This window comes from Pan troglodytes, chromosome 1 (genome assembly GCF_028858775.2).
Source record: "Pan troglodytes isolate AG18354 chromosome 1, NHGRI_mPanTro3-v2.0_pri, whole genome shotgun sequence".
Classification (NCBI taxonomy): domain Eukaryota; kingdom Metazoa; phylum Chordata; class Mammalia; order Primates; family Hominidae; genus Pan; species Pan troglodytes.
The window spans coordinates 170,944,903-170,969,716 of NC_072398.2; the positions used below are offsets into that span (position 1 = coordinate 170,944,903).

The 24,814-nt window shown below is 38.5% G+C and overlaps 1 protein-coding gene across 2 annotated transcripts in view; it reads left to right on the top strand.

Moving 5' to 3' along the window:
• The window catches only part of C1H1orf87 (chromosome 1 C1orf87 homolog), an 82,310-nt gene that overhangs the window by 17,354 nt on the left and 40,142 nt on the right, over positions 1 to 24,814 (top strand). For both annotated transcript variants that reach the window (NM_001280395.1, XM_009458582.3), the window contains 5 exon segments: positions 1,023 to 1,257; positions 15,364 to 15,504; positions 16,317 to 16,580; positions 18,390 to 18,505; positions 22,851 to 23,016. In NM_001280395.1, the coding sequence (NP_001267324.1) occupies positions 1,023 to 1,257; positions 15,364 to 15,504; positions 16,317 to 16,580; positions 18,390 to 18,505; positions 22,851 to 23,016 (922 nt within the window).

The window sequence follows — 24,814 nt, forward strand, 5'->3', positions numbered from 1 at the left end:
CCACCTATTACTAAATATTTAGAGTTTTCTTTTTTTTTGCATTTTTCTCCTTAATACACATGCTTTAACATTGTTCTACAATGTCAGAGTTTCAGCTTCTTGACTCCTAATGTTTTGTCAGGTCACCCACTGTAAGAATTATATCTGTCTTCTATGTTTAAAATGGTACCTTGTTACTGTTTTGATTTGTAAGACTTTCCATTATTTTTTTATTTTTTATTTTTTTAGAGACGTGTCACCCAGGCTGGAGTCTAGTGGTGCGATCTCGGCTTACTGCAACCTCCGCCTCCTGGGTTCAAGCGATTCTTCTGCCTCAGCCTCCCAAGTAGCTGGGACTACAGGTGTGCGCCACCACGCCCGGCTGATTTTTGTATTTTTAGTAGAGACGGGGTTTCACCGTATTGGCCAGGTTGGTCTCAAACTCCTGACCTCATGATCCACCCGCCTCGGCCTCCCAAAGTGCTGGGATTACAGGTGTGAGGACTTTTAGTTATTAAACAAAGTTGAACCTTTAATTTTGTTTGTTATTTGAATTTCCTTGAATCATCCTACAGTTTTTTTTTTTCTTTTGTCTAGTATTAAACTTAAATGAAAGGCTCCCAGGAGAAAAGGAAGTCTCAAGGGGAGAGGCATAGAGCAGAACTGGAGCTGACAAACTGTTTTGACTTTCTTTTCTAAGGCTGAAAATACCTGTTACATTTACAAGTAAGAAATGTGATAACCTTTAGGGTTCATTTTTCATACTGGCCATTGCTTACAGTAAGGGTTTGGGAGCAGATGGATAGATTATGAGTATGAGGAAGAGGGTAAGGAAAAAGATAAAGCCTGCAAAGATAATATTAATAACATGTTCTCTCTATGGTCAATGATGCATAGACAAATAACCAATGTTTATGCTTCCACATTCCACTGTGCTGAGTTACCACTGTTCACAACACCAAACACACCTTCTGTTCTTATGCCAGCCTAGTGTATGAGGAGTCTGCCTGTAAGTAACAAAGTATAAAATTCTTTCTTCACAGCAAGGAGAATGACAGCTTGAAAACAGAAACCCAAACAATGCATCAGAAACCAATGACTGATAATGCAAGGCAGATGAGCAGAGACACCCCAGTTCCCATTAACTTCACTGATCAGCAAACCAATGATAATCCAGATGATGTGAAAGAGAAAAAGCACCCAGAGAACAACCAGAAATCAGAAAACAACCAGAAACTACTAACAGGGGCAAACAGTAGCAGATTCCTGGATGGCAATGTGAGTGACAAAAAATACCTACGTTTATCTTGATAATTTATTAGGAAAATATAGATAAAAACATAGGTTCACACAAAAACACACTGTACAAATGTTCATTAATATATTTTGCATGAGATAGAAGTAAGAATCAATTTTTTTCAATCTGAAAATGAACTTCAGGGTCATTTTGTATATTGTATCTTTGCTGACCACCAACGGAGTTGGTCATGATCACCAAAGAAGTTGGTCATGACAACCAATGGAGTTGGTCAACCTATTCTGCCTGTGGTTAGCTCAGTGATACTCAGTGTTGTTACTATACATGCAAAGTTGGGGCATGTTGGAGGGTAAGAGTCTGTCTGCTTTTACATTACAAAAAGAAATTATTTTAAAAATACAATGCAACCATGTCTAATTACAAAAAAAAATTATAGGCCCCAAACTCTGTTGATAGAAATATATACCACTGCACTCTGTTAACAATCAACCAAACAATTCATAACAAACTAACTTGATGATGATGAATCTATATGATTAGTAGTTTGTAATTAAAAAGCAAGTAAAGCAGCAATTGAAAACTGGATCTAAATCAAGACAAAACTAATGATTCATTGATAACAAAGTACCATTTCCAAAATTGCTGAAATTGCAATTAAACAGATACATAGAGTAGGAGTTTTGCAATGCTGCCAAGCATTAAGTGACAGCCAGATATTTTAGTAAAATACTGAATTAGAGTCTGCAGTACACTCTAACATAACTATTTTTAGTTTGTAATTTTAATAGCCCTTTCTAAATCACTGAGCTACTAGCTAGTCTTTAGTCATATGAGAAAATGAATGCCTATGGATTTGTGATCTTCTGCTCATAAGAACCATGCAAAGGATCAAATTTTGGAGTGGTTAACAGCCTATCTATGGACCTCAGGCTATACTCTGCAAGGTCTAGTTGAACACTGAAGACCAGAAATGAAAGTGACTTTCCCAAAACATGAGTGACACAGATTGAGCTGTCACTCAAGCCTCTTAGTCTCCAGTTTGGCTGAGTCCTTGAATTTAGGCCTTGGTTACAGCAAAAGATAGTGAATCTGCAGAGGTGATATAATCCATTTGAATGATCAAATGTGAATTTTTATCTGAATGTTTTAACCTAATTTAGATTCTGGCATTAATATATTTGTTGTTTTTGCTCCCAAAGAATGGCCTTGGTAATAATATTATGGTTATAAAAGACTTTATTATTGACTGATTGCTTCGAGGTAAATTTTATTATTTACTCTTTGAAATTAACCCTGTGAGGTAGATACCATTGTTATTTCTACCACCATGGCATAGATGATAAAACTAACACTCAGAAAGGATAAAGTGACTCATAAGTGTGTAGATAAGATGTTTGTCTAGGTTTTCTTTTTTTTCTTTACTTAAATTTTTATTGAGCTTTCTAATTATAAAAATAGCATAACGATGTAGCAATTTTTGAAAAACAGGAGAATATAAATAAGAAGAAAAATATCAACTAAAGAAAACTAGTGGTTTTCTTTTCCTTTCTTCCTCTTTTTTCCTTCATGCATAGATATAGAATAAGAATCATTATACTCTTTATTATCCTGCTTGATTCACTTCATATCATATCAAAAATTCTCCGCTTGGCATGAAAAAAATCATCCTACGCATCATCTTTAATGGTTCTGTGAGAGTTGTACTCAGAACTAACACTTAGATGGATAGCATTTACTATGTGCCAGGCAGTATTCTGAGCTCTTTACAGATATTAACTAATTTACTATTCCCAAGCACCCGGCGAGGTAGGAACTCCTATTATCTTTAGTTCATGTTTAAGGGAGCTGAGAAACAGAGAGGTCAAAGGCCTTGCTAAAGTCATAGAGCTGAGAAGTGGCAGACCCACAATTCAAGCCCAGGTTCTAGGTCCTTAGTCACCAAACTGTATACATTCCTTTATAGAGATATAACACAGTTCACTTAACAAACGCCTTATGGGCACTTAAGCCATTTCTAGTTTTTCTCTTATATATAGACATCTGTTTCTTGACACTCCTCCTAATACATCAAACTGCTCATTCCTGTCATGGACTCTGCATTCGCCATTACCATAGGTAGCATGTTCATTAGGTAAGCTGTTCTTGACCTCCATGATCTGGATTATTTGCTAGCTCGGCAGTACAGGGAGAAAATTTGCCCCTCCCCTCCCAGAACTCAACAGGGTTTCTAGTGGGAGGCTCAGCGGGGGCTAACACTCTGCCACCAAACAAGGAAGGCCTTGTGGGAGGTGTGGGGACCGACTAATTGGTTCTGTCTGCCGGGCGGGCGTGTGGTGCTGGCCTGCCAGATGGCAGCCACAGTTGCCTGGTACAGAGACCCTCATTACCAGCTTGACTAAGTGGTAAATGGAATCCTGCCGCAGTTACAGAAGCACACCAATCAGAACTCTTTCTAGATCCTTATCACTCACACATAGATGAAAATAAGCTTTCCTGCCTGGGACGTAACAGGCAATCTGGACCAGCTGAATTTGCTCCAAAAGAGAAGTTGCTGATAAAGACTGAGCTAACATGCGTGAGGACGAGCAAGTGTGAAACTCTTTTCCAAATCACAGAGTAAGTTCGAAGAGTCTCATTGGTAGGAAGTAAGTAAAACTGAAGATGTTAAGAGAATCCCTCATTTTGTGTATATAAGAACGTGAGATATCTTACAAATAAACAAGTACAAACCTTCCTTTCACAAAGGAAGAATGAGAGGACCAGAGAGCTTAAATGCTCCAAGGTCTCACAGGAAAAGAGCTTGGCTTTTCTGACTCTTAGTCCTAGGATCTTTTTGCCTCCAAATTCTGCTTTATATGCGTATGTTTTTGAAAAAATACATATTGTTTATATCATTTCTCAGAATTATCAGCTCTGCTTCTCTCAGAAGAATAAAAAAGAATGTGTGACTAGCAACAAACTCAGTAGCACAGTTTCAAAAATAAAATTGTAGTGTGCTTTTTGCATCTGGCAGCATGAAAATGAAAGTGTTAGTGATTTAATTTTAATAATTATCACAGTTTATTGGGAAGGTTTCTTTTCAAAGCCCTTTTGTGTGTTTTCCCTTGTTCCTTCTCCACAATAGCCCTGCAAGCTAGGTAAAGGCACATGATGTTATCTTTATTTTATAGATGAATAGACAGATGTCAAGGACATTTCTACTTGGCTGTGCATTTGCAGCTCAGATTTAGAAAGTTCAAAGCAGAGCCTTTGATCTTGTACTTCTGGTGGTCTGTGTCTCACAGAATGGTCTCACCCCTCTCTCAATTGCACCAGCAAGAAACCTGAACATACTTTCCTCCTGTCTCTCCCTAACCCTGACATCCAACCAATCACAGATTCCGTTAAATTCTACCTCCTTCCTGTCTCTCAAAACCTTATCTTTCTTTTATTTTCCTTGTCATCACCTTAATCAGACCACCATTTTGTCTCACCAGGGAGATTTTAATCATCTTCAAACTGACTTTTCTGACTTTAAAGCTCTCTCTCTGTATTGGTCAGCTATTGTGATAAACACTGCTGCGTAACAAATCACCCCACAACTCAGTGGTTTATAACAATAATCATTTATGCTCACATCTACAGATATGAGCTTAGGCAGCTTTTATTTATCTCAATTGGGTTGGGCTGGGCTTGGCTCTAAACTGGATTTGATTCAGGTCTGCTCTGTGTTTTCTTGTTCTGAATCCAGCGAGCTCTTCAAGGTATGTCCTTCTCATACTGATGGAAACATTTTAAGAGAACAAACTCAATTACACAAGTGCATTTTAAGTCTTTGCTTTTTGCTTGTGTCATATCCACTAACATCCCATTAGCCAAAGCAAACCACATGGCCAAGCACAACATGAATGGGGCAGGGATATATATGCTATCTCTTTTAGGAGGAACCACTTGATCAGATATAGCCTCTGCTTAAAACACTTAAATTCCCTTGTTAAATCCCAATTCCCTGGTATAAAATTTAAACTCCTTGACTTAGCATTCTAGCTCAACTCTGTCTATTCTCTATTTCACTTTCATCCCCACATCTCACTAAACTGAAATTCTTTTCCATAGAGTTCTGTTCCCTTTCACCTCAAATCCTTTGCCCATGCTATTCTTTATGGGTAAAATTCTCTTCCCTCCATCTTTATTTGATTAACTTCTAACCATATAAGTGTCCCAACTTAGATAGCAGCTCTATCAAGAAGCATTATCATCTGATTTCCAAGACTGAGGTAAACGCCTTTCCTAATGTATTTCCAAGAGAATCTGTGCACACTTCTACAGTAGATGTTGCCATACTATTAAAATAAACTGTTTCCTTATCTGTCTCCTTCCACAAGTCTATAAGACCACTGAGAGTAAGAATTGTTGCTTGTTCATTTTCATTTCCAAATGTCTTTCTCTGTATACTGGCTCAAAGCCAACATCTAATTTAATGGGAAAACACTAGAAACTTTCTCATTTCAGTTTGGAAGAAGTTAAGAGTGCCCACTGTCTCCACTGGCTTTTAATGTTATCCTGGAGATATTTGCCAATGCAATTACATAAGAGAAAGAAAGTACAGGCATATTACTTAGAAAAGAAGAGGTAAAACTCTTTTCAGAGTATAAGATTGTACATCTAAAATCTCAAGACAGTTAATGAAAAAACTACCAACAATCAAGATAATTTGGCAAACTAGATAGTTATAAAATCAATAACACAAATCAATGGCCTTCATATATGTCAACAAAAATGAGTTTGAAGATAAAATGGAGGAAAAGGCACCATTTACAATAGCAAATAAATGTAGAAGTAAATTAACTAAATAAATAAATCAAATGCCAAGACATAAACTTAACAAGAAATGTCCAAACCTGTATGAGAACAAAATATAAAGCACTCCAGAAAGACACAAGAGTAGATTTGAACAAATGGAAAGGCATGCTGTTTTCTTGTACATAAAATGTTAACATCATCAAAACGTCAATCCTCCCTAGGGTAATTTATAAATTTGTTGGGATTCCAACAAAAAAATAGTGTTCGGTTTTTATTTTGTTTTGTTTTACAACTAGCCAAATTGATTAGCAAGTTAATTTGGAATAACAAACAAGCATGAATAGTCAAGAAAACCCTGAAAAGGAGAGCAGCACTATGAGTAATGGGTAAGATACCATTACCAGATATTAAAACAAAAAGTCTCTATATTTAAAATAGTGTGGTTTTGGCACATGAATACATGAAAGACCAATGAAATTGAAAAGAAAAATTCAGAAATAAACCCACTGGCATATTGTTATTTTGTATATGATAAAGGTGACATTGAAAATTAATAAGAAACAGATGGACATTTTAATCAGTGACACATTATTGGATAGCTATAGAGAAGTTTTAAGTTGGGTCTATTCCTCATATACCATACATACGTAAGATGTACATTACGATATATTCCAAATACATCAAAGGTTTAAGTGTAAAGAAATAAACATATACAAATAGTACAAGTAAACATGAGTGATTTCTTCTATCATCTGGGATAAGGGGAAACTTTCTTAACTGTGACTCAAAATGCAGATACAATGAGGAAAACGATACTTTTCACTGAAGGAGTGATTATTTTCACCATATGGCCAGACACCTGTAAGCAAAGCATATAAACACCTGACAAAGTAGGAGGGAAATCTGCAACTTGCATCATTGACAAATATATCTCTCATCTATAGAATATTCTGCTTAAAATAGAGAAGAAAAAGGGTTATACTATTAGAAAAATGGGCAAAATACATGAACAGGCAGTTCACAGAAAAACAAATGTAAATGTTCCTTAAATATATCAAAAGATGTGGACTTGCTTTTAATAAGTAGAATGTAAATTAATTCTGCCCTGAGATATAATTTCTCATTAGCAAAATCCAGGAAATTGATAACATAATTTGGCAAAATCCATAATATTGATAATATACTTTGTTGGAAGGCTATGGGGAAACAGATACACTGCTACAATGATAGAAAAAAATTTAAATGGAAAAACTGCTTTGGGAGAAAAATTGACAGTAATTAGCAGAACTACATCTACATTTTTTAATAAGAAAATCTCACTTTGAGAAATCTATCCCAAAGATGTACTTGAAAAATATAATATTAAAAGATTTATGCAGAAGATATACATTCCAACATTACCTGTTACACCAAAAAATTATAAACAACCTAAATTTCCCTAGACAATGAACTGTTTGAATAAACTAAGGTACATCCATACATGGAGTACTATGAAATTGTAAAAAGAAATGTAGAATTTGTGTATATATGAGTATTATTATATATTATTATGTGGAGTAATATAACAAGATACATTATTAATTGAATAAAAGTGAGGTAGAAAAATATATATAGATTATTCTACCAGGTATCTATCTATCTATATATCTATTATGTACATATCCCTTTTGTTTTTTAAAATGAAGGAATTAATTAAGAACATTATTAAAAAGTGGTTATGTCTTGGGGATAGATGGAACATGATGAATGGATAAAAAATAGAAACCATACTTCTCTGAATGTCTTGTTTTGTAGGTTTGGCTTTGCAACCATGCAAATGTTTTACACTACAGAATTATAAAGTAAAATTATATGTTAAGAAAATCAATTTGTAAAAATCAAAAACAAAATAAAATAAATCTGGTTTTCTTATCTTTTGGTATACAACAAATTGCCCTAAAACTTAGTCACTCAAATCAATAAACATGTATTACCTGCTACTGTTTCTCAGGGAAAGGAATCTAGGAGTGGCTTAGATGAGAAATTTTGGTTCAAATTCTTGCAAAATTTCACCCCAGATTTCACCCAGAGATGCAGTTTTCTGAAAGCTTGATCAGAACTAGAGGATCTACTTCCAAGCTCACTCATGTGGCTATTGACAGAGGCCTCCTGGCTGTGTCCACAGGTCTCAGTTTTCCTCATTTGGGCTTCTCTCTAGGGGTGTGCATGACATGGCTGGCTTCTCACAAAATGAGTGATCCAAGAGAGATTGATTGTACACAATCAAATTGGAAGCTGCAATATCTTTTATAACCTAATCTCAGAAGTGACATACCATCACTTCCACAGTATTCCACTGGTCACATAGACCAATCTTGATTAAATGTTGAGGGGATGAAGGAGACTACATAAGGCCATGAAACCAGGAAGCAGGGATCACTGGGGCCACCTTGAAAATGAGTGACCACATGAACCTAACTATATATTAATTGGCAGTAAAATTAAACAGAATGAAACAATTGTAAATGATTTTAAAACACAGTGACTTCATTGCATATCCCTAGTGGAATATTTACTGTAAAGAAAATATTTCTTGAAAAAATATTTAAATGTTTTTAATGACCATTATGTTGATACTGTTATTCTCTGTGTGTATATTTTATGTGATAAAGCAAGTGAGTCACTATCCTGGTGGTTTTCTCTTTTTTTTTTTTTTTGGACTTGCTATTTGGGGTATAGAAGAAATAAAATATAGGTAGAGTATTAATAAAATTACATAAAACCCCTATGGTCCTACATTTGAAATGAAAAATCAGTATGAACTCTTTTTAAAAATGTATTTCCCAGTTCTGTCCATTGGAAAAATTTAGAAACAATGACTAGGCCTGAAGCAATGAGTAGCCTTGCATCTGCATTATGTTCAGGAAAATTCCAAGAGCTGATTCCACCTTTGAGCCTGGAATATCCACTTATACCGAAAGCAATGAAGATACAAAGCCTTCCTAAGACTGGTCAAAAAAGACTCAGGATCTAACTTAAAGAGTTTCCCACAGTTGAAAGCGACATAATTTGGGCATCAATAAAAATAATAATTGCAATAGATTGAAACACATTAAATATGTTTAAACGTATATATTAATAATGATTATTTTTAAAAACAAAAACTCATTGGTTATCTCTGAAGAATGCTAGGGAACAAACTATTTATTTGAAAAAAAACAGTAAATAAAACAACCAAGCATTTATTCATTTGGCCATTTTCTATGCAAACTGTATCTGAAGTAATAGTTGATGAAGGGACGTTTCCCTTTAAAGAACTATTTCTGTTAATAAATGAAGAATGGTGGGATAAGAATTTCACCATTTTGCAAAGCCCTAATGAAAATGAAAGGAATTAAGCAATGCATATGACTGCCTGTAATTATGATCCAAAAAAAGGCAATTAGATAGCATTTGCTTCCATAGGAAAATATACCACCTACAAAAGTGTCTTCTCAAATAAAATTGATCTTGAACATGAATATGACTTTAGATTTAACTACTATTTTACAAGAAATAAATGATACTTTTTAAAAACAGCATAGGGGTGCCAGAAAATGCAGACTGTGTAAAACTCTACAGTTCAGACAACACAGCTTCTTCAACAATTGCAAGAAAAAATAATGATGAAAGGGGCAGACTGGGAAGACTAGACATTTTAAAAATATGTAAGCCTGGATGCAGTGGCTCATGCCTGTAGTCCCAACACTTTGAGGGGGTCAAGGTAGGAGGATTGCTTTAGGTCAGGAGTTCAAGGCCACTCTGGGTAACCTAGCAAGAACCTATCTCTACAAAAAACAAAAAGTTAGCTGGGTGTGGTGGTGTGCACCTCTAGTCCTAACTACTTGGGAGGCTGAGACAGGGCATTGCTTGAGTCTAGGAGTTCAGGCCAGGCTGTGGTGAATAATGGCTGTGCTACTCTGCACGCTAGCCTGGGTAACAGAAAAAATTAAAAAAAAAAAAAAAAAAGAAGAAGGAAGGAAGGAGGAAGGGAGGGAGGGGAGGAAGGGAGGGAGAGAGAAAGAAAGAAAGAAAAAGAGAAAGAATGAAAGGAAAGGAAGAAAGGAAGGAAGGAGGGAGAGAGGGAGGGAGGGTAGGGGAGGGAGGGAGGGAGAGAGAGAGAAAGAAAGAAGGAGAGAAAGAGAAAGAAAGAAAGGAAGGGAAGGAAGGAAGGAAGAAAGGGGAGGGGGAGGAGGAGGAGAAGGGGAAGGAGAAGGAAAGAAGGAAGGAAGGAGAGAGGGGGAGGGGGGAAGGAAAGAAGCAAGGAGAGGAAGGAAAGAAGGAAGGAAAGAAGGAAAGAAAGAAGGAAGGAATTTTAAAAGATGTAAGGAAAAGAGGAAAGAAGGAAAAAAGAGAGAAAAGCAGGAAGGAAGGAAGGAAGGAATTTTAAAAGGTGTAAGAGATATTAACCTATTGCAATATATGGTTCATATTTTGAATATACAAACTATGAAAATAAGATTTACCAGAAAACAGGGGGATTTTAAACACTGATGAGACATTTGAAGATATCGAGGAATTACTGTTAATAATAAGGAATTTTTAAGTGTTATAATGTTATTATGTATTTAAAAAGAGTCCTCATTCTTGGGGCAGTGGTTCTCAAACTTCAGCGTGCGTCAGAATTACTGGAGGACTTATTCAAACACAGATTTCTGGGCCCCATCCCACAAATTTCTATTTAGTGGGTCTGGGGTGGGTCTCAATAATTCTCATTTCTCACAGACTCCCAGAGGAAGCTGAGGCTTCTGGCCCAAAGACTACACTTTAAGAACCACTGCTTTACAGACATATGCTGAAATAATGTGGATGAAATAACACACTGTCTGGGCTCACTTCATCTCTGGTGGAGGGTAATGTGGGGATAAATAAAATAAGATTGTCAGTTGATCACTGAAGCCTGGTGATGAGCACAGGGAGTTTCATCATGCTATTATCTCCACATGTGCCTGTTTTTGAAGTTTCCAAAATTAAAAGTTTTAAAATGTAAACAAAGTATACATTGTTGCAAATATGAGTAAAATAGTCAAATAATTAATATCAATATGTATTGTATTAATTTGTTTAAAGCACATTTAAAATCACATATTACATATAATATTAATTTGGAAATACATTTTTTTCTAAGTCTACATTTCTTAAAAAAAAAGTATACAACTTTTTACTTAATGTTTCTCATGGCTGTCTTCATTATCACTACTGCCCATTTTTGAGCCATTTAACAGCTTTCTAGAACACCCCAGTACCTTGGTCTAAATTGTTTAAGAAACAGAACTTTTCACATCTGCATTTAATGCTATCTCTGGAAATTTTCTCCCAAACCACAGCTATCCATTGCATAATGTTAAGATGATTTGTTGTGTTCACTTGTCTTGAAAGAGAGTGTGGATGACTCCACACACACTCAAAAATAGTTTTATTTATAAGCAACCTTTAAAAGACTTGTTTACATTTCCAACTCTTGCAAGTTCCAACACCCCCAGAAGAGTTAGTAAATCTGTATTAGATTTCTGTGCTTCATTTGTACCAGTTCTTTTAGGCAAACATCACACAACTAGGATTGATTGAAGTCACTTCAGGCTATGGTGTTGGTCCCCAAGCGGTATTTTGTTATTCAAAGTAAACTAAATGAGAGAAACCTATGGTATTAGAGACTTCATAGGTGCTCTGACAAATCCCAAGGTCAGAAACCTGGGGAATCTTGATAAAATTTCTCATTTTATCTTTTTTGACACGTGGGGAACACTTCACTTTGGAAAAATGACAGCCCCAGGTGACTTAAATCAGCAAGGGAGAAATCTGAAGCCCAGCCTGCAGCTGGCCTGAACCCAGGCACCAAGAGCTCCTCCCCATTCTCCCATGCTGTTGCTCTAGTTTGTCAGCAGATTCAGGGCTGTTCTTGATGTGGGGGGGTGTCAGCCAGGCACAAGACAGAGTCCTGGCCCACATGGAGATCATATTATTGGAGGGAGATACACAAAATACAACAAATAAATATATCATAAGGTTTTAGAATGTATAAAATATTTAAAATACATAACACTCATTCTTCACAGCATTCCAGGGAGTACAGTATATTTTCCTCTTTCCATAGGCGAAGCCAGAAAACTTAGTCTGTGGCTGGGCGTGGTGGCTCAGGCCTGTAATCCCAGCACTTTGGGAGGCCGAGGCGGGCAGATCACGAGGTCAGGAGTTCGAGACCATCCTGGCTAACACGGTGAAACCCCGTCTCTACTAAAAATACAAAAAAATTAGCCGGGCATGGTGGCGGGCACCTGTAGTCCCAGCTACTCGGGAGGCTGAGGCAAGAGAATGGTGTGAATCTGGGAGGTGGAGCTTGCAGTGAGCCGAGATCGCGCCACTGCACTCCAGCCTGGACGACAGAGCGAGACTCCATCTCAAACAAACAAACAGAAAACAAACAAACAAAAAGACTCAGCCTGTGATGTCTAGGCCCAAAGAACTATGAGGACAGGAGTCACACCTGCCTTGTTCATTTGTATCTGTACTGTCAAGGATAAAGGCACTTAATACATTTTCATGTTTAAATGAAAACAAAAGCAACTGAAAGATACCTTGACTCATGGAATGATGAAGTATTGATAACATTTCTTTAAAACACTATCATAGAAACACATAAATTCTCAGAGGCAAAAAAAAAAATTTGTGTGTGGCTGAAAATGGAAATATTTTATATTGCAAATAATTTGCAAAGAAACATATTGTCCTGTGAACAATATGTCTGAAATACCTAGCCAAATACTTTAAAGAGTGAAATTGGCCAGGCCTATAATCCCAGCACTTTGGGAGGCCAAGGCAGGAGGATCAGAGGTCAAGAGATCGAGACCATCCTGGCCAACGTGGTGAAATCCCATCTCTACTAAAAATACAAAAAAAATTTAGCTGGGCATGGTGGCATCTGCCTGTAGTTCCAGCTACTCTGGAGATAGAAGCAGGAAAATCTCTTGAACCCAGAAGGCGGAAGTTGCAGTGAGCCGAGATCGCGCCACTGTACTCCAGCCTGGCAACAGAGTGAGACTCGGTCTCAAAAAAAAAAAGAGTGAAATTGCTCTGTGGACTGACAGTGAATCTCCCTCATCCTAGTGTAATTGGGAAAAGCAGGATTCAAATATCTGCACAATTTACTAGGGAGTGCTTTGGACAAGTCTGCTCTAGTCATTGCTCTACTAATAACATTTTTATGGCTCCCATTGCCCTCAGAATAAAGCGTAGATGCTAACAAGGCTAAAGGTAATTCATTGCCTTTCTCCTGCCTCTCTCTCTCCAGGCTTATCTTTTGCCTTTTCCAAAAGTTAAACTATGCTCTGAAAGCATCATTTGTCTCTTACATGCGTGCATGCACCTTTGAGGTTTTCTATATCCAGTTCACTCTTCCTGTAATCCTCTTGTCCTCTCCTCCTCCCTCTCCACTTGTTAGCCTATCCAAATCCAAATCTGACTTATCTTGCAAGCCTAGATTTAGATGCCATTCCCTTCAGACCTGGACCACCAAGTCCAGATCAGGTGGACCATGGACAATTCTGAGAGTGGCCCTTAGAATCCCTTTTCTATTGTCATGGTTACTTTCTATGCCTCCCACCATCAGCAAACTCTGTGAGAGCAGGGGCTGAGTCTCTTTTTATCACTGCAGGGCTTATGACAGTGCCTGGCCCAAACTAGACAACCATAAATGTTTTTTAAATGAAGGAATAAAGTTATTTAACTTCTGCAAGACTTGGCTTTCCAAATGTAAAAGGATGCTAGTACTACCTACCTTGTATTGTTGTTGTAAGGATTTAAATAAAATGACATGAGCAGGACACCCGTGTGGTGCCTTGTACAGAGTATGAGCCAAATAAATAACTCTTGTGATTTTTGTGCCTATTCAGAACTCTCTGTCATTCTTGCCCACTCTGCTCACTCCAGAGAGCCTCTTGGTTTTTCCTTAAAATGTTCATGACTATAAAACATCTGTAGGTTGCTATTCATACTGATAGGTTATTCAACATGACTGTCAATTTAGTAGTTTATAGAGAATCCTTCTGATCATGTCGCCCTTCTATTACCTGGTATTAAAAATAACCATGTGTCCAGAGGCTGAGGCAGGAGAATCACTTGAACCCGGGAGGCAGAGGTTGCAGTGAGCCGAGATCTTGCCACTGCACTCCAGCCCGGGTGAAAAAACAAGACTCTGTCTCAAAAATAAATAAATTAATTAATTAATTAATTAAATAAAATAACCATGTGTCTTGATTTGTGCCAAGTTTATGTTTTAATCAGATATGGTAAGATACCATACTTGGAGACAATTGCCTTTGAAAAAAGAGTTAATTGCTTTCATTTCCCAAGAGAAGCAGGGATTCCACACCATATCGGGCTACTTGAGGACCTCAAGAAGGCAGAAGGAGGAGCAAGGAGAGAAAAGCACAAGCCACAGCCTTTCTCTGGGGTTTAGGTGGGAAAGGCAACGCAGGGCAGAACAAACAGCTTAGGACTAGCTAGTTGGAATAATTCCCCCAGGCTTTGGGGCATAGTGACTATCCCTAGTTGTCTGGAGCCTAGTCTTGGATTTATTTAAGGCAGGAGAAAAAAAGGCTTGCTGTGTGAGAGTTAAATAAAGGAGGTATCTGGGGGTTTGAACTCAGGACTGGTTTGCATATGAAAGATGTATTAGCAGGCCAGTTGTTTGCCATCTCTAGGAATTAGCTAGTCCTGGGAGGGGCAGTTCCCCCAGCCAGCAAGGCCTACCTTCTTAAGATGTCAAAACACCACAAAATATGAATAATTTAAAAACACAATTAATATACCATGCTCCATGGCAAGAGAGAACAGGGTTTTATTATTGATCCTAATTCTATCATTTATGCTATTGTAACTTTTAGTGACATTACTCCTAGAGTATAATATTCTGAGCTTTTTAATCTCTTGTCAAAGTTAACAATTACCTTTGCTGCCCTTCCTGAACCTGCTAATTAAAACAGCCTAATGATACCCTTATCTCTAATAAGAACCCCACATTTGCCTATAAACACCTTATGCTCTACCTATTATTTTTTGCCTGTCACACTTTCTTGCCCAAATGAGACATACCTAAGTGTGAATATATTTATCTAACATGTGTCAAGCGTATAATGCTGAAATTGGTATGAAGGCAACATTTCTTCACGACGATTCAATGACTCAATGATATATGGGCTAAAGTTCATTTAGAACTGGGAATGTGCTTAAATAAATTGGTTGGTTTACTCATTTTCTCCATTCTTTCCTCTTTCTCTTCCCTACCTCCTCTTCTGCTCCTTGCTTCCCTTTGTCCTTGTTCTGTTAAGATTCCCAGTCAAGCAAATGTCCACTGCAGCTCTGTACCAACCGGAGACCAGTCCTTATCCTATGTGCATGGCGTTCCCAGGAGAAAGCTTAGAGACTGGTCCTTGGAACAGATGGTGAGAGGCAGCTCTGACCAACCTGAGGTATGTATACTAAGAGTTGTTGAGTTGTGTCTATTGTAGATGAAGGAGTGTTATTTGTTGACTCAATTTCTTGATGTGGAGCAGATGATAAGTTGGTCTGAGGGCTGGTCATAGTGGCTTACACCTGTAATGCCAGCACTTTGAGAAGCCAAGCTGGGAGGATCACTTGAAGCCAGGAGTTTGAGACCAGCCTGGACAACATAGTGAGACCCCATCTCTACAAAAAAAAAAAAAAAATTAAAGACAGTCTGAGAATAGACAAATGGACACCAGACTTTGTTTATCCAGTCAGCTTTCCAGAAAGTGTCCTGAGGAGTTCACAGACAAACCTTAAAAATTTCAACCGAACTCCTCATGCTCCTCGCACCTTCCTCCTTTTCTAGGATTGCTGAGCTCAGGAAGGGCCATTATGCTCCCAGTTAACTCAGTCAGGGTCTAGACACCATCCTTGATTTGCATCCCCCATGCTAAACTCCCAGCTGCAATGGGTCTCCAAAATGTGTTATTCTAAATTCTTATGCCATCAAAGCAGTTATTTTGTAAAAGGCAAATGATGTATGTTAAAGCATCTTCTACCAGACCATGTACTCTAGGATTTGCTTTCTTCTCCTGAAGGAAGAGAGCTGATGCATTGTAAATAATGAATACACCAGATTGAATGCTCACCTTCAGTGCCACAGACTTGTCCTGCTCCAGGCCAGGACTGCGAGTGGACACTCAGATACCAGCCCCAGTGTGCCTCTGCTTCCTTGCTTTGGTCTTTAGCCGGCTGAATGAAGAGTCTTGCTCTTTGTTTTTCATTGTTGTGTTAGGATATTGGCCAGAGCCCAAGTGGGACAACAAATGAAGACGCTTTTCTTCTTGCCCTGGTCAGAAGAGAACTCAAGTCACGTCCTTTGAGTTCCAACTTATTAGAAAAGCTTCAGAAAGAGCTGAAGATCCTGGACCCAATCTCTTCAGGATTTCTTCTCCAATCTCAGCTGAGCCGCCTCTTTTTGAAGCATGAAGTCCCTCTACAGTTACCAACAGTTAAAATCCTTTGTCAGAGATTTTCTAAGAGGGGTTCTCCTGAAATGGTATGGCAATCGTACTATTGGAAGTGTGGGTTCCTTTTTTTTCTTTAACTTGTACCCACTAGGGTAAAAGACTAAGAAGTTAGCTACTTTCTTGCAAATAACTTTTATCCCTGACTACTGAGATAAAAAGCTTATTTATATTCATGTGTAGAAATTTCTAGTTCAAATAGAAAATAGAGTTAGGTCTCTTCGCTCTGTTTCATTTCTCTTTAAAGGTCCTCCTTGCCCCAACTTGCATTGTCAGCTTTTAACAATGTTAGGGTAGTTACAGATTCAAGAAAATGGGCCCACTCAAGTCCATTCATGAGCTAGCTTAGTCTGCAGGACCCAAGGTAAGAATTGAGACTGAGCTAAGATCTGCTTTGTGTCATCACAACTTCCTAGAGAGTTAGAAGTGGGAAGTATCTTTGAAATTTACTGATTAAGGAAATGAGGCCCAGAGGATGTCCAATAACTTGTTTAGGAGACTCAGAGAATTAATGGCAGACACCATGCTAAGACACAAGTTTCCCAATGACAGGGCCAGAGTTCTTTGGGCATTGTATTTTCCAAGCTCATACCTATGTCTGAATATAAAGAGTAGTCCAAGTGTCACTAAATTCAGGGAGCCAGAGGAAAATACCCTGAAATAGGAAGAAATAATAGCAATAAGAATATCATTAGTGAGCATGTATCAATAGCAAGGCAATAGACAGCACAAACCTTAAAAAAGAAGGCCTGGACTTTAATCTTAATCCCACCATCTTAGCTCTGTGACATGGAGCATACTCTACTTAAGTCTTCCCATGCCTCAATGATCTCATCCAGAAAACCAGGCCAAAACCAACCTTGCAAGTTTAGTCTCAGGATTTAGTAATGTGATAAATGCAAACTAATAGAATTAGCTATATATTTATGAGAAGTATTTAGCAATACAACATTGATTTATTAGTGCAACCCATATGAATATTCAGTTCAACCAAATTTTCTGGCCTGAGACCTAGTTTCTATCAGGGGCCCTATCTAGCTTCCCTCTCCCACTGCTCACCACTCTGCTACCCTGGAGCTGTCTGTCCACCAGAGTCCCTAGGATGGCATCCAGCTTAGCAGTGGAAATGGATGACATTCCTTCAGTCCTTTCCTATGCAGAAAAAAGGTCTTCAGATTTTTCACTTGGCCTAATAAATTTTTGTCTTCAGATTATCTGAATATATCTGCTCAATCTATCTAAATATATCTGCTGAATACATCATATATAATAAATGTATAAGATATGTGAGAAGGAACAAGAGAGAGAGTGGGGGCAGTGGTGGGGAGAGAGAGAGAGGCTAGAGGTTAGGTTGTACTGTAGTAATAACCCCAAAATCTTTGTGGCTTAAAGCCACAAAAAGTTATTTTTTTTCATTTTTATTTCCATAGAGCCAGCCATAGTTCTTCTTAACACTGTTGTCATTTTAGCTCTGGGACCCAGGATGATGAAATAGCCACTTTAGGATATTTTTGGACAGGATAGCAGAAGGGGAAAAAGAGTCCTGGAGGGTCTCATGTTAGCTCACAGGGTCTCGGTTCTGGTTATAACTCATTGGCCAGAACTAGTCACATGGCCTTACCCAACCACAAGACAACCAGGAAGTACAATTTTACCATTTGTCCAGAAGGGAAAATAATAAGAATACTTGCTAAAAAGCACCAATAATTATGATACTATATTTTTAAGTGTTTTTTTAAATGTTTGATGGTAAACATTTGCCAAATACATTTTATCTCAGCAGGCCTCTTTCCTTACATATAAATTAAATGAGGATGTTCTATTTTACATTTAATTTTCAGGTGAATTATGAAAAGCTACTCTGGTTTTTAAACAGTGCAGCATCAGATTATCCACAGCAAAATAAAGCAGCTGCAGACCTGAGAAAAACTGAGAGTCATGGCACTCATAGCCAAAGGTACTCTTCTCCCTTTTTGTGAGGGTATTGTTCCTAGGTGTCTTAGTCTGTGTGGGCTGCTATAAAAAAGTACCATAAACTGGGCGGCTTATAAAGAATATAAATGTATGAATCACAGTGCTGAAGCGAAGGTTGAAAGTCTAAGATCAGGGCACCAGCATGGTTGAGTTCTGGGAGGGTTCTTCCAGGATGCACACTGCTGACTTCTCCCTGTATCCCCACATGGCAGAAAGAGAGCAAGCTGGCTTGCTGGCCTCTCCTTACAAAGGTATTGCTATGGTTTGAATGTGTTTCCCAAAGTTCATGTGTTGGAAGCTTAATCCCTAATGCAACAACAGCCCTGGGAGATGGGACCTAATAGGAGGCAATTAGGTCATAGGGCTCTGCCTTCTTGAACGCATTAATGTCATTATCTCAGGAGTGAGTTCATTACCAAGAGAGTGGATTTGTTGTAAAAAGCGAGTTTATCTCTCACCCTTGCCCCCTCTTGCCCTTCTGCCTTCCACCACAGAATGATGCAGCAAGAAGGCCCTTTCAAGATGCCTGCCACTGACCTTGCACTTCTCACCCCTGTGAACTGAAGAAATAAAATATCTGTTCTTTATAAATGACCCAATCTCAGATATTCTATTATAACAGCCCAAAATAGACTTAGACAGGCACTAATCGCACTCATGAGGACTCCACCCTCATGACCAAATCCCACAGGCCCAGCCTTCTGATGTTATCACGTTGGCATTAGGGTTTCAACACAGGAACTTTGAGGGGATGCAGTCAGTCCATTGCACTAGATTCCTAGAGCTGGCAGGGATCTTGAAGGCATTCACTCAAACACCTCACCCGATGCAGAATCACTTTGCTCTTCACCAGCACTTGGCTTGTGCTCAGAGTTTTCTCTCTCTCTCTTTTTTGTGCGCAGGCCAACATAGAAAGTTATTTGCAGCAATTGCATATGTTTTTTAACATCAAGCATGTGTCTTTTTATGAGGTTGCTGTGTGAAAATGAAAAACCTCATTATGAAATAAGAAATGATTGTGTACGGGTGCAGAGCTCATCTATAAAGTGTGATTCCAAAAAGATGTTCAGTCAGTCAGCTCCTGAGTCGCAGGCACTAGCAAAAAAAGGTTTGAGATTCAGGCATCCATAGTTACTTCATATAATCTCAAGGGAGAGAAATTACTCAAAATAAAAATAAGATGTGAGGAATATAATCAGAAATGAAACGCAATAAAGTATAATATTTTCATGTTTGCCAAAAAAGGTGACAAATCGCAGTGGTTAGGAGCATAGCCTCCATTGCAAAAGCCTGGCCTCAACTATTGTCTTTGCCACTCTGGGGCTATATGACCTTGGCATTTCACTTAACTTCTCTGTGGTTCCATTCTCCAACTGTAAAATGGGCATGATACACTTCACTTCATTGATTTGTAATAGTAACTGAGTTAATAAATGCAAAGTTCCAAAAATCAGTGCCTGGTACATAGTAAGTACTATGTAAGTGTTTTTATTATTTTTAACTATTCTTCTAGAGGACACTCTTTTCAGCTGCAAATAATGTGGCATGGTGGTTAAGAGCTATGGCATTAGAGTTAAGTGTTTTACTCTAGGAAGAAGGTAGCATTTTTTTTTTGTTTGTTTGTTTGAAAATGTCCTTGGGCCAACAGTTGGACTTGATTCCTTCCTACAGTATGCCCTGTTTCACTGTGATAACTTCAACACTTATTGAATGTGAGCTGTTTGTCAGGCTTACTTTGCTGGGCACAGTGAATTCCAGATTGACAAAGCCTAGTCTCTTCCTTTAGGGCTCATGTTCCAAAGAAAACAATACTGCCATCTAGGCATTCCAGTCAAATATCACTCTGGGAGCAACTGTCTTACTGAGAGCCATAAAGCCCTAGAAATTTTTAACCAACAGCAACTATCCTTCACATAATACATACTGTAAAATTTTGACCCTGAGAGGTCATAGACCATGCGGTAGAAAACAAGGCCAATCCCTGGCATGTAAGGTCTTATGAGTCCTAGACAGAAAGCCTTTTCTGATACCTAGATAAGGTTAGATCTCTGTGTTGTTAGTTCCATAGTCCTTCCCCTTCATAGCGGTTATGGCATTTTCTGTTATTTATTTGACATTTGAGGTTAGGAATTGTGGCTGTCCTGGCCAACTCTGTGTCTAGCATAGTTCTAACATAGTTCCTGGCATACAGAAGATGCTCAATAATATTTGTTGAATGTAATTGGCACCTCCAATTTTCTAAAGAGCTCACATCAATTTACTTTCAGGGATACGTGAATATCTGTTCTATAGAAAAGGTGCATGAAGAAATCATTTTGAGCTCATCAGAGAAGGTGCTGCTTTCTAAAAACCAGACAGTATGTTTGTAGAAATACAGGACTGATGGCCTGTAATAAAGCCAGGCTATTTGTTAATTAAGGTATGGATCAGGAAAATCCTCTTCTCATGCTCTGTCAGGTAGATCCTCTAATAGGGTAGCTCTGTGATGTTTTAAAAGGTTCCAGCATTGCCAGTGGCAGTAGGGGTGGCAACAGCTCTCATCTCCTAAACTGGACCAGATGAAATAAATTTCTGCAACAGGCCTTCTAAGAAGCCCTACCAGCTGCAGTAAATGGGTTCCATACAACACCTGCCCATCCAGTACTCAGTGTACGGAGCCAGGGACCAAAGCTTCATGAATTCTTATCCCCAGAAACTGTCCTTGCAAGAAAAGAGGAAGGAAGACTTATGATTCAGATCTGGAACAGAGATATCTGATTGACAGTGTTTGGGTCATGTGCCCTTGCAGCAAAGAGAGGCTGGTAAAGCAAATAGTTGGCATTCTCCTCTGCCACAGTGAGAGGTGGACTGTCTCATGAGCTGGGGAACTCCCTGGACAGGTGAAGGCACATGCAAAAGTTGGTGACCAAAATAAATGCACGTGCCCACTATTCCTTCTCTGTACCAAACTTTTGGAAAATATTATATATTATTAAGTAGTTCAGAATAGTATAATTTGGAGCCAAAACTTGTGTGAGAGTCCTAGAGCCAAAAAAAAAAAAAAGGAAATAATATCACCTTTGGACAAAGTTACATACATCTGAAATGAATCAATTCCAGGTACTGTACAAGATCCCTGGGAAACAGTAAGGAACAAAACAGACTTGACCTCTTAGAGCAGACTACTAGGGAGGAAGTCAGACTTGAAAAAATAAGGAAATAGAGATGTGACTGCAAGTTGGAGGAGACCTATTAAGGAAAAGAACAAAGCACTATGAATAAGTATATAAATCAGGGGTGTGCAGGAGCCAGACATGAGGGCCAATGATGCACACCTCTTCCCAACTCCTCATTCAGCGATGTCACAGTGGTAGCCTGAAATCAACCATGGTGGGGGTATTTACACCAGGGAAATCAGTAATGCAGCAAATTAGGGCTTTATCTTGCAAAGCTGATTGTTAAAGATTTACCAGTATACCACTGAAAGAAACCCAATTTAGATGGGTAGAAGTTGAGCAATGTCATGGACTGTCCCTCTAGGGAACTTGGTGTTTAACTTGAGACAATGGAAAACAGGAAAAGCTTCACAGAGGAAGCAATAGTACACCTGGATCTGGAGGAACAAATACATTTGGCTGTTAGATAAGTAAACATATCAAACCAGTTTCATAAAATCAGTGAATATAACATCTCACCCTGTTGCTTTTCACCTATTATTTAAAATAACGATAGTCAGTTAGACAGACCACCTTAATACTTATGTACATTTGCATGCCAGACTGTAAGTAAATAATTACTCCCAAACATTTCTGGGTTTTTCAGATATAAGGAGCAGAGTCAAGGTTAATGCAGGAAATTCAGCTGGTTCAGGATTTCCTCCCAGGGAACTAGGCTCTCTTGGTATGGGGATCTGGTGGAATCTGCTTTGCTTTGCTTGTGGCAGTGAGCAGTTTCGAAATGTCATTTGTCATCAGTAATTATCTGAGTTGAAGAAAAGTAAAATCAAGCAGATAAAGTAAACTACTATGACTGCTTATTTTTTGTCTCAACCTAGAAAAAAAAGAGTTACAAAGATAGATTAAGAATTTTGGCCTTTGTTGTAGTCAGATTGGTTGGTGCCTCTTGGAAAAGAGATTAGGTAGAGTTCACTCAGATGGAGCAGGTATGAGTTAAGCTATGAAATGTCTGCATGCAGCCTCATGACCAGGTTCCCAAGACTGAGAGGGCCTACGTAGATGGGCTGTCTGGTTCCATAGTGTGTAGCAAAGTTGAGAAATGTAGTAGGAAAGCATGCAGCTGCCTTGGGTGGATAACCTTTTCATAGCCTTTCCCATTTCCCCTACAATCAGCACTCCACCTCAGCACTCCAGCTCACAGCCAGAAGTGAACAGGAGTCTGTTGGAGATTTTGAAGATGGCACTAAGGACAACCAATGGCAGACTCAACATAGACAATCTCAATCTGAGTTTTCGAAAAGAAGATCGCTCGTTCTCTGGCTGCCTCCCTCCACCTAAGGTAACCAAAATTCAATTTCAGATTTGTTCCCCTGTAAAGGCCACTTCAGGGCATTGGGTCTATAGTAATAAGGCACAGGGCTGATCCGTATTCTGCCTGTGGATTACATTACACAATTGTTTGTTTTCTTTGCCTGAGAAGTGAAAAACAAGGCAGAAAAGGAATTGTGAAATGTACAGGAATTGTGAAATTGATCCCGGAATTACTTATATTGGGCTGTTTTATGTTAATAATAGAGAATATGACAACACTCAAATAATATTTCATAATGGAAAACAACTATTTTTGCAAGGCCAAATGTTTATTTCTCACACTCTTTCCTGGCTTCCAATGAGAACAGCATGTGGTGTCCCAACCCTTAGCAAAACCAAATTTTAGGGACCGATGTAATTTACTGCCAATAGAGGCTACCATGCTGTTTTGGAGCATTAATTAATAGTGCAGATGTGCTTCATGGAAGATAATCCAGAACCATAAAAATTCATGGAACTTCTGCAGCCAAATAAACCCCATCATAAGGCTTCTTTGGATACAGGTGAAATAATAATTACCACTACTACTGTAACTCTGTTAGCAACACCTCATCATCACTACACTTTTACTAAGTGCCAAACACCGTGCTAAATGCTTTGCTTACATTATCTCATGTAACACTTACAAAGTTAATTCTGTACAAAATACTACAAAATCTAGGTAGTCCTTATAATACCCATTTAATAAATTTTTAAAACTGAGTCTCGCCAGGCGTGGTGGCTCATGCCTGTAACCCAGCACTTTGGGACACCGAGGCAGATGGATCACCAGGTCAGGAGTTCAAGACCAGCCTGGCCAATATAGTGAAACCCCATCTCTACTAAAAATACAAAAAAAATTAGCCAGGTATGGTGGTGCATGCCTGTAATCCCAGCCACTCAGGAGGCTGAGGCAGGAGAATTGCTTGAACCTGGGAGGTGGAGGTTGCAGTGAGCCAAGATCACGCCACTGCACTCCAGCCTGGGTGACAGAGCGAGACTCAGTCTCAAAAAAAAAAAAAAAAACCTGAGTCTCAAAGAGGCCCATTGAATCACCCAAGAGTCACAGCTAACAAGTGGCAAGGCCAGGATTCAAAGTCCAGAAGAGTTATGGAAACTGAGAGGCAGAATTGGCACTTCATTAGGTAGAAGATATCTGGATGATTCCATTGAGTTCAATATACAAGAGTTAGAATTCCAGAAGATTAGAAAGAATTGGAAATTATAGGCCAAAAAATCCCTGTTAGAAATATTGGAAAATGCCTTTCATCTAGGTATACAGAGGTTGGAATTGAGGGAGTCAGAGAATTTAAAAGAACGGTGATATTTACTAAGGAGCAAGGACATGATATGCTGAAAATGAGTTCTTATTCTAGGACAAAAGCATTTTTCTTTTAACTTCTATATTTAACATCAACTGTGCAAAGGCAAAACTCTGTGTGTGTGTGTGTATGTGTGTGTGTGTGTGTGTTTGAATATTATACATGCAAGCATATTTCATGAGAAAGAGAAATAGAGCATTGCAGGAAAGTCCACACAGCACATGTGGCCTTTACTTGTTTGTGAGAAGATCTACAGAAATAGACTCTTAGTCTAAAAATTCTTAGCAGCAATTTTTTCTTAGATTAGAAACCACATAACCCAATGGTGAAGTTTGAATATTCTCAGATGATACTCATAGAATGAAACATAAACAACTTGAAAATCAAAATATATTTACTAAACCTCTTTAAGTCTCAGATTTTCCACTGGCAAATCTGGGTCCCAAATATCTACCTCCTGTGTCT